This window comes from Eublepharis macularius, chromosome 10 (genome assembly GCF_028583425.1).
Source record: "Eublepharis macularius isolate TG4126 chromosome 10, MPM_Emac_v1.0, whole genome shotgun sequence".
Classification (NCBI taxonomy): domain Eukaryota; kingdom Metazoa; phylum Chordata; class Lepidosauria; order Squamata; family Eublepharidae; genus Eublepharis; species Eublepharis macularius.
The window spans coordinates 27,997,274-28,011,135 of NC_072799.1; the positions used below are offsets into that span (position 1 = coordinate 27,997,274).

The following is a 13,862-nucleotide window of genomic DNA, read 5'->3' on the forward strand; positions in this document are numbered from 1 at the left end:
CAGAGCTTTGTGCCATGCTCGCACTTACCTGAGTAAATGGGCAACCTGGCCAGAGTTTATGTGTGAGGAGGTTGTTATTGGGTGCCAGGGAGGGGACTCGGCCCCCACAGGGGCACAGGTGGATTGGTTGTGGCTCTAGTTGGCGACCTATGCCCCTCTGGGCCATTTGGGCAGGGCAGGCATGGGGGGGAAGCAACTTTTCTCATAAAATGAGCACCTATGGGCTACGCCTTCATTTTTCATGGCGTAATTTTCTGCCACTGCAGAGGGTGTTCCCAAGCCCAAAATGGCTTAGGGAGACAACTAAGAGCCAAGCTACAAGTGACGCCTGACACAGTTTGGACACTTGTCAGCTTCCCTCAAGTTTTGAGGGGAAATGTAAGCATCCTGGTCTTACAGCTTGGCTCTCCATTTAATAGAAGTTTACAGACCTCCGCCCCCCCCACACCCAGCAGAGGGGAAGGGTGGCGCCCGGTGAGAGTATGACGCCTGCACTCCCCTCCCGACTGCATGTTCTCCCTCCCATAGATTGCCGCTCTGTAAACTTCAATTAAATGGAGAACCAAGCTGCAAGACTGGGACGCCTACATTTCCCATCAAAACTTGAGGGAAGCTGACAAGTGTCCAACCTGTGTCAGACGTCACTTGTAGCTTGGCTCTAAATCACACCCCACCTCTGCCCTGCCACCTGTCCCCCCCAACCAGCATGAGGATTTACACCACAGACCTACTTGTGCCTGGCCACAGCAGCTGGGCACAGGCAGGGAACCCGAGCACAGTAACATTGAAGAGAACCGCCAATGTAACTTGGGTTTGCGATGGTGTAGCAAACAGATGTATTGTTGTGGGGGCTTGTTGGCTTCCTAAGCATTGGGGGGGGGGCTCACAGGATTGCACTGTTAAACAAAGTCAGCCTGCATCAGTGTATATGCTTAAGGTGCAAAGAAGCCAAAAGCAGATTTAAATGGTTCAGACTGTCAGAAACTAATTGCGATTTGCAAATCCAAAATAGTGATGATCATTGGATGAATATTAGCAATGCAACCCTGTTATATTTATTTTAAAATAGCTTTTGTATTGTTAAAACTACATGGTGTTATTAATTTTTGTTAATTATATAAAAGTTAAACTACAAAACTGGTAGGTCAGTTCATTATTTCATTTGTTGGCTTAAAGAAACAAATATTATCAGTATTATATGAAATGCTAAAGAAATTCTGCCATTTTTGCTTCGCAAAGACAAACATGAGAATTTATAAAGTATTTTGCAATTAGCTCCTCTATTGTATTGTAAAGGTCACTGGATAGCCTGTCATACACATGAATCTCTTGTATGAGTGCTTGTTTTCCTATGCATTTTGATGACTGGTGGAACAGTAAAAGTGGAACAATATCAACTTTGTATCGCTCTGATCAAGAAATGATGGGTACATTTTTCTTTTTAAAAAAAAGAGTCTGGACAGATCTACCACTTTTTATTTGTCCCAAACATTTCATTAGACAGGGTAATGAGGCCTGCCTCAGGTGGCAGATATTGAGGTAACATTTGGGGGCAGCAAGTTGTCAATTATTCTCTTTATTTTTATATTTTGCCACCACAGAGCGCGCCATTGAGATTTGTTTGCCTGAGGCACTAAATATCTTTAGCCTTCTCTCAGGATGGTTCCATCTTGCCCCAGTTACAGAATCTGGTTCGCTAAAGCAGAGAGAGCTGTGCCAAACAGGCCTTGGATCTGATGCAGCATGACAATTTTTCATTTCTTATTTAGCCTGCTGCTATCAAAATATAAGGCAGACCTACAGGAGCATGTCCTCCTATATATATGATCACCACCACATTACACAGACACATCAGACCTTCAGATTGACAGGAAGCCTGCTGCATATTCCATTTTTTAGTACAGGGTCCAAAGTAACAGCTGCTTATTCATGTGACTGTCCTTTTGTATATAGAGCAAAGTATCTTCAGGATAGTGGGAAAGGATGGAAAGGAGTCTAAATTTTTGCATGGAAAAAAATGACAAAGGCATCTGTAATTCCATTAGGAAGATTGCCTTTCCTGATATAAGCCTGTACCAGCCCATACAGCTGAGCTTTGCTCAACACAGCTGTGCCCTTCAGTTGTTCCAACCCCTGCATGAGTACCTTCGGCTGCCAGCTACTTGTGGTCTTTCTTGGGGGCTACTCCAGTGTTGTTATAGAATGGCCTTCCAGAGGAAATTAGAAGCTCTGCATCTGAGAACCAAGCTACAAGTGACACCTTACACAGGTTGGACACTTGTCAGCTTACCTCAAGTTTTAATGGGAAATGTAGGCGTCCTGGTTTTACAGCTTGGCTCTCCATTACAGCTGCAAGACCAGGATGCCTACATTTCCCATCAAAACTTGAGGGAAGCTGACAAGTGTCCAACCTGTGTCAGGCGTCACTTGTAGCTTGGCTCTAATTGGAAGATCTTTAAGATGAAATTTTCTGTCTCTTTAAAGCAATTGCCCTGCGGGTGTCTTGGGTGTCAAAGTTTTTTTTTCCCCCTAGTGGTTGTTGTTTTTAAGAATGGTGTCTTCTTGCACCATTTTGGGGTGTTTGCTATCCAGGGACTTTGGTATCTAGGCAGAAGGTAGGTTTATAAATATTTTAGTCAAATAAAATTAATTGGAAAGATTTTCTAAAAGAAGGGGTCACCAATGGAAAAGCTTTGCCGCACCTTCTTACAGCATTTACCAAGGGGTAAGTTTCATACATTTTACCAGCGCCATTCTTGTATAAAGTGCTGGGGACAGGCGCCTAATTTTTACACAGAAAGATGTTCATGAGTTACAAGAGCCCCCCCCTTACCTTGCTGTGTTCTGCTGCTCATTCTCTCTTTAGATGTATGTAAAAATTAGCTCTTACGTCCTCTACTCTATACATGAATGGGAAAAGCCCATGAATTAAATATGCATAGTTGCCCCATCATATCTATGTTCTGTGAAAGAATACCCGGCAAGGCTTTTCAAATGGTGGCCCCATGCCTTCGGAATATCGTCCCGGAAGAGAACCAGCTAGCCCTGTCTGCCTGACCATTGCCAACCAATGTGTAATGCGAAGATGTTGCTAAGTGTTATGACCTGGAAATTGAGGATTATGCCTCAGTTTTTGGTTGTGGTTTTTTACTGTTTTTATCCCATTTTACTGTATTTTGAATTGCAAATTTAGCTATGGCAGTCACATTGCACAGTAAATTGGTCTGAGTGTGCAATCTGGGCTGGAAATGTGACTTAGAAGTTTTAGAAACAAAGAAATAAAGGTGAGTGCTCCTAATTTCCGTCACATTAAGAATCTCTCCCAGTTGCATTGTGAGTGAACCCCTTGTCTTTAAAATGTGCATTCTTAATGGTGTGGAGAAAGAATTCTGCGTCTCTCTCCACTCTCTGATGCCCCATACATTGCCGTGGCTGCTAACAACAGATGCCGTGTAACAATCAATTGATTTCAGTTTACCTTCTTTAAAAGCATCCCAAGTGGCAAATAAAAGGCACAACAAGCTCCTGACCTGCAATTTCAGAGCAGTGCTTAACAACCTAGTCCCCAAATGTACAATTACGATTACAGCCATCCTAAACGGTCTGGATGCTTAACAAACTGATATTCTTCACACATTTTAGCTGCAGCTGTAATTCTGGGTCATGGGTGGGGGGAGCCATTATATGTCCAATTACTACAATGTATCCTCTCTAGAAATGTTGTGTTTAACTAGGCCACAAAAGACAAATGTGCATTTAAAGCACATTAGTGACAAATATGCATCACCAGGGGTGCTTACATTATAGAATTGTCTTTTTACAAAAAAAGAGAGAAATTGTAACAATTTGCTGTTTGTTTTAGCCTGAAACCTTTGCCTTTGAAGCTGTAGTGCAACTCCTTATGTTACCTAAACTTATACCCCAGCAAGGTCCTGAATCCTGATCCCAATCAACACTCCTTATATTGCCACACAGCTTCAGGTGCTCTCTCTCTCTACCCAGGCTTATACCTCAAGAACACCTTCCCTTTTTCGTTTGCGTGACCTAGATATTGCTACCTCCCTGAAAGGTTTTTGCCTTGGATCTCTTCTGCTTAACTGGTAATATAGGAAGGCTTGTTATAGATGGTTATAGAATGGTCAGCATGTGAGGGTGGTTGTGAGATAAAAAAGGATCCTTTCCCCTTTTTTTAAAAGTAGAATTTATTTATTAAAGCATAAGTATGATGGTTGCAGAGTTTTTATATTGGTTTCACAATAGTTCTTAAACTGGGTGGAGTCATAAATCATTTCCTCTTCTTAAAGGTATATTCATAGGCTCAGACAGACAGTAATTTTACTCACAGGTCTTCACTAACAGAATAAACTCTCTTCTCATCTACACAGACATAGATTGACCCAGGATTTCCACACTGCTTGCTTGATATAGATCTCCCCTCCCTCTCAGATATATGCTAACTGACCCAGGCACACACACAGTTTGCCTGGCTTAGACAGAATTAGGCACTCGGGCTTCAACACAGTTTGCCTGATTTAGCCAGAATCCTTTCTCTGAAACATACAAAGATTGACTTAACCAGAATCTCATGGTTGGTTAACTCTGTCACAGAAACACATAGACACTCTCAGATTACACACAGTTTGCCTGATTTAACTAGAATTAACACTTTCTTTCTCAGCACACTGAAACAAAACTGCAGTTCACTCCACTCCCTAGGCTACAACCACAATCCAATCATATCACTCTCTCCACTCATCCATCTGCCCCTCTCCTTCTTTCCTTAGAAACATGCATGTAAACTCAGTAAAAAATTTAAAAGCAGGACGCTTCAATCTAATGATAAACAGCTGCTACTGGTCCCTGGCCCCAGGGAGGCCAGTTTAGCGTCGACCAGAGCCAGGGCCTTTTCGGTCCTCACTCCAACCTGGTGGAACACTCTGTCTAAAGAGATCAGCGCCCGGCCGGATTTGCTATCCTTCCACTGGGCCTGTAAGACGGAGCTGTTCCACCAGGCATATATTTCTGTAGGTGGTTTCTGTAGGTGGTTGGGTGACGGTTGCTGGTGAAATCTGTTGCCATATGTTTTTAAAAAACCTGCTACTATATTGTCTGTTGTGTGTTTTTTAAATATTTAAGATGTTTTATCGGTTTTAAAGGTATTCTATTTTATATTTTTGTATTAATTGGAATCCGCCCTGAGCCTGCTGGTACAGGGAGGGTGGAATACAAATCGAATAAAATAAAATAATATAAATAAAAACATCACATTACCAAGCAGAAATAAAATCCAAACTAAAACTATTACATGCAAAATATTACAGGAATTAGTTATCAGCTGTAACGGAATGCTTATCCGCCTCTCATTAAGGCTTCCAACTGTTCAGATTAAAGATTTTATCTTATATTCTGAGCAACACTCAGACCTTGAAGTGAGACCTGAAAACAGCTTTCACTCCTTTTAGAGAAACTGTTTGCCAGTACAAAATAATTTATAGAGTTCTTCTTGTAGTACTCTCCCCACCAAGACACAAAGACTCCTATTAAGAGTTGAATGGTTTATTTTATTAAAATAAACTCTAGTCTTTTTAATAAAGCAAGATATCAAAATATAAATGCTTATTAAGATAAAACCTACAAAGATGGAACAAATAAAGGCAACCAGAATGAAGTCTCCTAGTATTTCTCAATTAAATCTAAGTTTAAGTGAATCAGATTTACTATGAAATGCATTGAAGTTCCTATAACACACATTACGAAAATAAGTTTCTCACCTAGATCTTCATGAGATTTCTTTCAGCCAAAACCCTGATACGTTATCTAGATTAACACTTTTATATGTTATCTTATGCAGAAATCTAAGCTCTTTTTCATATGATAGCATAGATAAACTATGATTAGTTTGAGATTTAATTAGTCATATTTTCAATCATATGACCAGGGCTTTTTTTCAGGGGGAACGCGGGGGAACGGAGTTCCGGAACCTCTTGAAAATGGTCACATGGCTGGTGGCCCCGCCCCCTGAACTCCAGACAGAGGGGAGTTTAGATTGACCTCTGCGCCGCTCAGCAGCATGGAGGGCAATCTAAACTCCCCTCTGTCTGGAGATCAGGGGGCGGGGCCACCACCAGTCATGTGACCATTTTCTCTGAGGGCAACCCAGAGTTCCACCACCTCTTTTCCCAGAAAAAAAGCCCTGCATATGACATTCTACCTAGACAAAAAGTGACACTATATCCAGCTGCAAGATAAGAGATATAAATCAGTAAAGATGACAGAAAAAGTTAAGTGAGCAGGTCATCATTGGTCCATTCTAACAATTAGAGAACATTTATCTGATACTGTCCACTATTTTTAATTGACTGTCAAACATGAAGGAGCACCTGTGTAGTTATACAACATACTAGAAAAAAATTACAGTAAAGTTCACACAGAGTTCAACTACCAATACATGTATATCACTAATAATAATGTGCTCTAATCCAGATTTCCATGACAGTAATAACTTGTCTGACTTCCTCTTCCTTGCAGAAAAAAGGACATTATTAAAAGGAGGTTTGCATGCTGTTAAAATGAATAATGATTAAGTGGGATCTGTGCACCCACCTGAATGAGATGGCTTGGATACAACCATCTTTTTAGTTCAATCTCAACCAGTTTGTCTTGTTTTAGAGCCCCCTGTCTCACAGGGCTTTTGTCTATGCACATTCTATGATCCACAGCATAGCCTTTTTGGTAGTCAAAAGGGACCTACTTCTCCCTTTTTCAACAATGGAAAACATGATCGGATGCAACTCTTTGCCTGTCTTTCCATTGCTGTGCAGTTCAGTTCCTTAACGGCTTTTAATGGCCTCCACATAGTGATGGTCTAGGACTTTCCCCTAATCTCTATGGCAAAAATCATAGAGACTTTGGGAGGCAGCCTAGAGCTGCCTCTCAAATTTGAGGATGATGTTTTAACATATCATCCTCAAATTCTGCCTTCCCCAAGCACTCTGCATCTCCTCTGGAAATAGGGTTGCTGTTAAGGGATTTTTTAAAGGACCCTGTCATGCCCTAAGTGTGAGCACAACTGAAGCTGAACACGCACACAAGAAGCAAATTTGCCTCGGTGGCAGATTCTTTCTCTCTGGCTTCTGGAATTAAAACTACAGGTCAGCTCAATCTTGCAGTTTTCTTTTGTTTTCACGTTCCAACTAAGATTTTAACCTTGACTTTGTTATTTCCTAGAAGAATTTTGAACCCATGACAAAATTACGACTTCAGCATTGAAATGTTTATATTACCGTAAGACCTGATTGTCCCATCAATCAGACCTGTTGGGTGCCATGTATCCTGGGGAATGTATTATTTGTTCTAACCTTCGGTCTTTTACTCTGTAAAACAAATAACCATTATTCTGTAAACAATCAGTGTTAAGGGTATTTAAAGCACTCCAATGCTACTGGTCTTTACACATGTCTCCTAGAAATGAAGAATGTGTCTAGGGTTATTCCATGTAAGAAATAAACCAATATTTCTTTTGTAATCACTGTGTCTTGGAGTCTTGAAATATATGTGGGTAAGTGGGTTTATAAATTGGCAGCAGAGTACTATTTAAAAAAACTCTCCTAACAGTTGCCAGGTCCCCAAAGGCTACCAGTGAGAAGCGGGCAATACTTCCCGGAGCAATGGTCTTCCAAAAGTGATGTCATCATGTCATCATGCCAGATGCGGGAGTGTTCTCACACTTCTCCCAGACCCAATTCTTTAAGAACTGGCCTGTTTGGGGCCAAAACTGGCCCCCACAAAGCATGGGAAGTGACATCATCGCACCCCGCTGCGAGCACACTTGCCACCCGCTTGCCCAGATTGCCAGCTGAAATTGGGCGATCACTGGGCGGCTCACCACCTCCTGTCAATTGCCAGTGATCAGCAGACACCGGGGCAAACCTCCTGGAGTTTGCCCAGCAACAGCAGGCACCTGGGAACCCTTTGTGGGAGCCCTACCTTTCCCCTTAGCCTCTCTTCTTAAGCAATGGAAAGTAGGCTAGAATTTATTGTGAAATATCTCAAGTTACCCACCCTCCATGGCTTAGGAAGAGGGGTTGAGGAAGAGGTATAAAGCCCATAAACTTCTCATTCTTGGGTAAGGAAGCTAGAGAAGTAAGGTGGAAAACAGAGAATGGGAGTGTATAGTGGATTCCTGCTTCAAAGGCAGGTATCCCTATTCTGACTCTATGTGAAAAGTTAGGGTGAAAACTTGAAGGACATACCAAAAAGGAAGCAAATGTAACATTTCATTGCCAAACAAATACTGGCTTCCAAGGCGAGAAAGGGGCCTCATACCATGCTGGTGCAGGGAGGGGCTGTGGCTCAGCTGTAGAATATCTGCTTCGTAGACAGAAGATCCCAGGTTCAGTCCTTGGCATCCCCAAGTAGCGTGTGCATACGTGCTGTCAAGTCACAACCTACCTGTGGCGATCCCAGCAAGAGGCTTTAAAGACAAGTGAGAAGCAGAGCTGGTTTGGCCATCCAAGTACTGACGCTGCTTAGCTTCCAAGACCTGATGAGATCGGGCTATACCATGCTGCGTTCCTTCCTTTCCAGGTAGTAAGTGAAATACCTCTGCCTGACACCCTGGAGAGCTACTGGCTGTAGGCAATACTGACCTTGACAGACTAAGAGCCAAAACACACGAGAAGAAATACCTAGGTTCAGCACGTGTTCTCTTACCTCAAGGTTTGCCGGGATCTGTAGGCGTCCTGGAAGCTTAAAGTTTAGCATTTACAGAGCAGCAGGAAGGGAAATACAGGCACCTGTATTTCCCTTCCCCTTCCGGCTGCTCTGTAAATGCTAAACTTGTTCTTTTACCTCAAGGTTTGTTGGGAAGTGTAGGTGTCTTGGCAGCTTAAAGTTTAGCATTTACAAAGCAGCAGGAAGGGGAAGGGAAATACAGGCGCCTGTATTTCCCTTCCTGCTGCTCTGTAAATGCTAAACTTTAAGCTTCCAGGACGCCTACAGATCCTGGCAAACCTTGAGGTAAGAGAACACGTGCTGAACCTAGGTATTTCTTCTCGTGTGTTTTGGCTCTAAAGGTCTGGTTAAGTATAAGGCAGCTTCATGCGTTTGTGTGACCCTTCTCTCTGCTTCCGCACCAGGAATCTGAAAGTGCACAGAGAATTGTATCTGGGTAGGGTTTTTTTAAAAAATGTATACACCACTTTCTCCATGCTGTCAAAGTAGATGCATAAATAAGAGATTTTTTGTAAAATGTGAAACTTAATGCTTGTATCTCTATGCAGACTCTCATTTGGAAGAACTTCCTACTCTCCTCCACTGTGCAGCTAAATTTGGACTAAAGAAGCTTGCGACTGCTCTCCTCCAACATCCTGGGGCTATTCAGGCTTGCAAGGTAACCAATAAGTATGGAGAAAGCCCAGCATGCGTTGCAGAAAAGCACGGCCAGAAAGAGATACAGGAAATCATTAAAGAATTGTCAGTAAGTATCTGTGGTTTTCTGCAAGAGTCATATAATATGTATAACAAGCTTCTTAGGAACTGCTGGTGCTGCCAGAGAAGACAATTTTCTTTCAGAGAAGTGGGGACACCTGTCATGCTCAGAAATACCATGAGGTGTATCTTTGTTCTTCCATAAGGGAAGAAAAACACATATTGTAGGTACATGTCCGGAACAAGCAGCAGGTTTGCTAACGTTACAAGATTCAGAAAGAAAAGCCATAATTTTCTTGTGCAAACTATGTGGTGTTCTTTTGACTGTGCATGTGATAGGAAACTTTGATATGATCGTCCCTAATTTACCTTGCTGTCCTTGCTTAGGAAAGAGAGAAGGTTCACAACTGTGCAGCCACCTTTAGATAACAGTATACCACTTACGACATGCAACAATGATTTGGAAAGCACTTTGTCAAAATCACATATTTGTTTTTGCAAATGTCTTTTGAACAGGCTGTGCCAACATTCTACAAGAATCAGTCTGGTGTTGTAGTGGTTAGGAGTAGAGGTGGGCACAATCCCGCCCAAAAATACCGATCAAGCCGTTCGTGGATCCGGGCTGCCACCGAACCCAGGTCACCGATTCTAACTGATCAAGTCCTGTTTCTGATCCGGAATCGGGAATCGGGGAGGCCAAAGCAGGAGGTGCCCCGCAGTTTCCAGCGATATAGGAATGGTGGTTGGTGGCAGCGGCCGCCAGGCCCGGCGGGCACGGATCGCCACCTCCCCTCAGGGAGGGAGGGGACGTTCACACACACACACACACACACACACTTAGAGGAGAGGGGGTGAAAAGTTTTTAACCTGGCAATGAGCCGCTTCCCCTCAGGGAGGGGACATTCATACACACACACACACTTAGAGCAGAGGGGGGGGGATCTATCCCTGCCTCTCCAAATAGAGAGAGACACCCCGTCAACATGTTTCAGCCAGCTTTTTAAAAAAAGCAGGGACAGAATCCTCCATTCCTCCCCACCCGATTTTAAAAGCAAGCAGCCAGTCTTCAAAAAGCATATTTTAAACACACATGCAGAACCATGAATGAGGTTTTCCCACAAAATACAGTGTTTTAAAAGCAGGTTAAAAACAGAGAGTGACAGACAGAAAGACACCCATTCCTCCTACAAAGCCCCGTTTTTTTAAAAAGCAAAAAACCTTTGTGCCCATGGCTTTAGAACACCCCTTCCCCCTCCCTCCCCTGGGTTGCTGCTCCATGGTTGGAAGGAAGCCTGCTAATCAAGGAAAGGTGGGCTTCCATTCGGTTTTCTTGGGTGACAGAAGGAAGGCAAACACAGCTCAGGCATTCCCCTGGCTCCGTTGCTAGGGGAATAGATTATTGGCGCCTGAGTGTCTGGCTCTCCGATTAGATCACGATGCCCCCCCCGATCAAGCCCCCCCCCCCCGAACGCTGGATCGGTCACCGTGGACAGAACCGATTAGCTGAGTCCCGATGGCGCAAACGCCATTATCGGGTTTTTTTTTCACATTGTGATTCCGATCGTGCCCATCTCTAGTTAGGAGTGGCAGGACTCTAATCTGGAGAACCGGGTTTGATTCCCTACTCCTCTGCTTGAAGCCAGTTGGGTGGCCTTGGCCACAGCTTCTTGGAGCTCTCTCAGCCCCACCCACCTCACAGGGTGATTGTTGTGAGGATAATAATGACACACTTTGTAACCACTCTGAGTGTTGTGTTAAATTATCCTAAAGGGCAATATATAAATCGAACATTATTATTATTATTACATGAATAAAGAGGCAGCTTTCGTACATCTCTGACTTTGAAACAATGTGAACTGTACTCATAGTTAAGTCAAGAGCAGGAATGGCCCATTAGTGGAGCAGGATCAAAGCAATGTTTTTCCCTCTCAGCCTTTCATGAAATGCAGCCGGACTGTCCATATTCATTTCTTAGTCACAGAAGGAGGAAGGGGAAGAACAGATTGCCCAGCATGTGTTCTCTTGCAGGAGTTCATCCAGGCTGGCCTCAGGCAGAGTAAGGCAGGGGCTGTTTCCTTGCTGAAATAGTGCTGGTGGAATCGAAATATCCAAGCACAAGTAACAGAGTTCCACAGCAAAAGCAAAAGCCACGACAAAGCCAGAAATTCACATGTGCTTAGCCATTGCTCAGTGTGGATGAACTGGGGAGTGGCATTAAGTTATAAACCACTTTTATGGAACTCAGTGGTAATGGGGCAAGCTTTTACCTCCCAAAGTTGTGGTGGAAAATAACTTGTAAAAAAGCAGAGCTTGTAGGCTGTAGTTCACTGTCGGTAGTTGTGGCCGACCCCAATTCAAATATGTATTTATGGATTGCTTTACTCTCCAATGGAGAACCAAAGTCAACAGCTGGCCCATACATGCACATTCTCTGAAGTGGCTCCCATTTCCCATCCCAAAGCCTTCGACAATATATGGCTCCCATTTGTTTGTTTGTTTGTTTGTTTGTTTGTCTGCTTTTCTCACTGAGACTCAAGGTGGATTACACAACATGAGATTAGTACAATCAGTATCAAGTACATTTCCATACAGTATCCAGGATATTTCCATAAACAATGCCATTGGATAAATAGATACAAGTTTTAAAAGACATAGCATTAGCAAGAATCCAATACAAAGTAGAAGAAATACTGAAACATAATCAATTCTAGGACTGACATTAGACAACATAAAGTACAGTTAGTACACAGGAGTACATATTTAAAGCAACAGATAATATGTAAGGTAACAGTGGTAGTGAAGGCTACAGTCCCTGACTCATTAGTGAAGCATCTGAGATCCCATCCCAACAATACAGCCCTTCCATTTGAGTAAAAAGCCTTTTTGAATAATTTGGTTTTGCATCGTTTGCAGAAAGCCAGGAGAGTGCAGGCTCTCCTGACCTCCTCAAACAGGTTGTCCCACAGGGTAGGGGCCACCACAAAGAATGCCCATGTTAGGCTGCTGTTGATTTTGCTCATGTGCAGCCTGGCACCTTCAGAAGAGCGAAGCTGCTGTGGAGGAACGTAGTGAGGGAGACAGTCCCATAGGGATGCCAGACCAAGGCTATGAAGAGCTTTGTGTACCTTGAACCAATACCTTGAGCTAAGCACGGTAACTGATAGATAGCCTATGGAGTGATCGTAGAATGGGAGTGATGTTCATGCTTCTGCTCGCTCCTGATAACAGTTGAGCTGCAGCATTTTGCACTAATTGGAGCCTCCTAGGTAACTTAGATGGGAGACCTATGTATAGTACATTACAATAGTCAAGCCTTGATGTTACACCGAGATAAGAAGCCATCTTCCAGGCTAGAATGAGATTGTAGATTGCGGTTGCCTTAACTTGTTTTTCTAGTAGTAGCGCTGGATCCAGTAATACTCCTAGGCGCTTAACCAAGTCTGCAAGGGTCAGACGAACCCCAACAAAAGTGGGGAGTACAATGTCCTTCAGGATCACTGCATTCCAAACAAGCATCACTTCAATCTTGTCTGGGTTCAATTTCAATTTGTTGTTTTTCAACCATTTCACCACAGCTGTCAGGCAGCGATCTAAGATTTCTACTGCATCCTGTAGGGACCTAGATAGTGAGATATAGAGTTGGGTGTCATCTGCATATTGGTGACATCCAACTCCATAGCTGCAAATGAGTTTTCCTAAAGGCTTTACATAGGGGATGAATAACATGGGAGATAAGATTGCGCCCTGTGGAACCCTGCAAGCTAGTTCCCATTCTGGAGATAGCTGATCTCCGACGGCCACCCTTTGAGTCCGTTCCATGAGAAATGATTTAAACCAGTCCAAGGCACATCCTTTAATGCCCACTTCTGTTTCTAAACACCTCAACAGGGTGGTATGGTCTACTGTGTAATTACCTATTAAATCACTCTTTAAGCGGTCTGTAGCAGACTAACAGGCAGTTTTTCTCAACACTGATACAGAATGAGGTCAGAAATTGTACTGGTAGAACCTGGCTGGTCACCTGCAGAACAGATGGCATAGTCAGCTGTGGGGTCTGTTGCTTAGGATCAGGCCAACATTGGTTTTTCTCTCAGTACAGTGATGCCTGCGTCCTGGTTCAATAGACTAGAAGGAAAAATGCAGAAGTCCTGAGGTACAGAAATGTAACGTAGCACAAATTCAAGATGTATTGGATTGGATCCAGCCAACTTTTTCATTCTGTCCCACGTAAGTCCTCTCCTTACTAAGTCTCCATTCCACATGGCCTTTGCTCTTCTTGGTGGTCAAAGGGAACTCTTCCATCCTCTGTCAACAGTAGAAAAGATGGTTGGATCCAACCCAATGTCTAATCATTTGGGCTGAACTTGCAATGGTGTTCCTACTAAAAAGGTTCACCATCACTAAGAGGGAACATTTATCTGTAAAGTTGTGAC

The 13,862-nt window shown here is 43.2% G+C and overlaps 1 protein-coding gene across 1 annotated transcript in view; it reads left to right on the forward strand.

Annotated features, from left to right (window-relative positions):
• BANK1 (B cell scaffold protein with ankyrin repeats 1) overlaps window positions 1-13,862 on the forward strand; it is a 288,974-nt gene that overhangs the window by 141,856 nt on the left and 133,256 nt on the right. Inside the window, exon 8 of the mRNA XM_054990418.1 lies at window positions 9,282-9,482. Within this exon, the coding sequence (XP_054846393.1) occupies window positions 9,282-9,482 (201 nt within the window). The remainder of the gene's footprint in view (window positions 1-9,281; window positions 9,483-13,862) is intronic.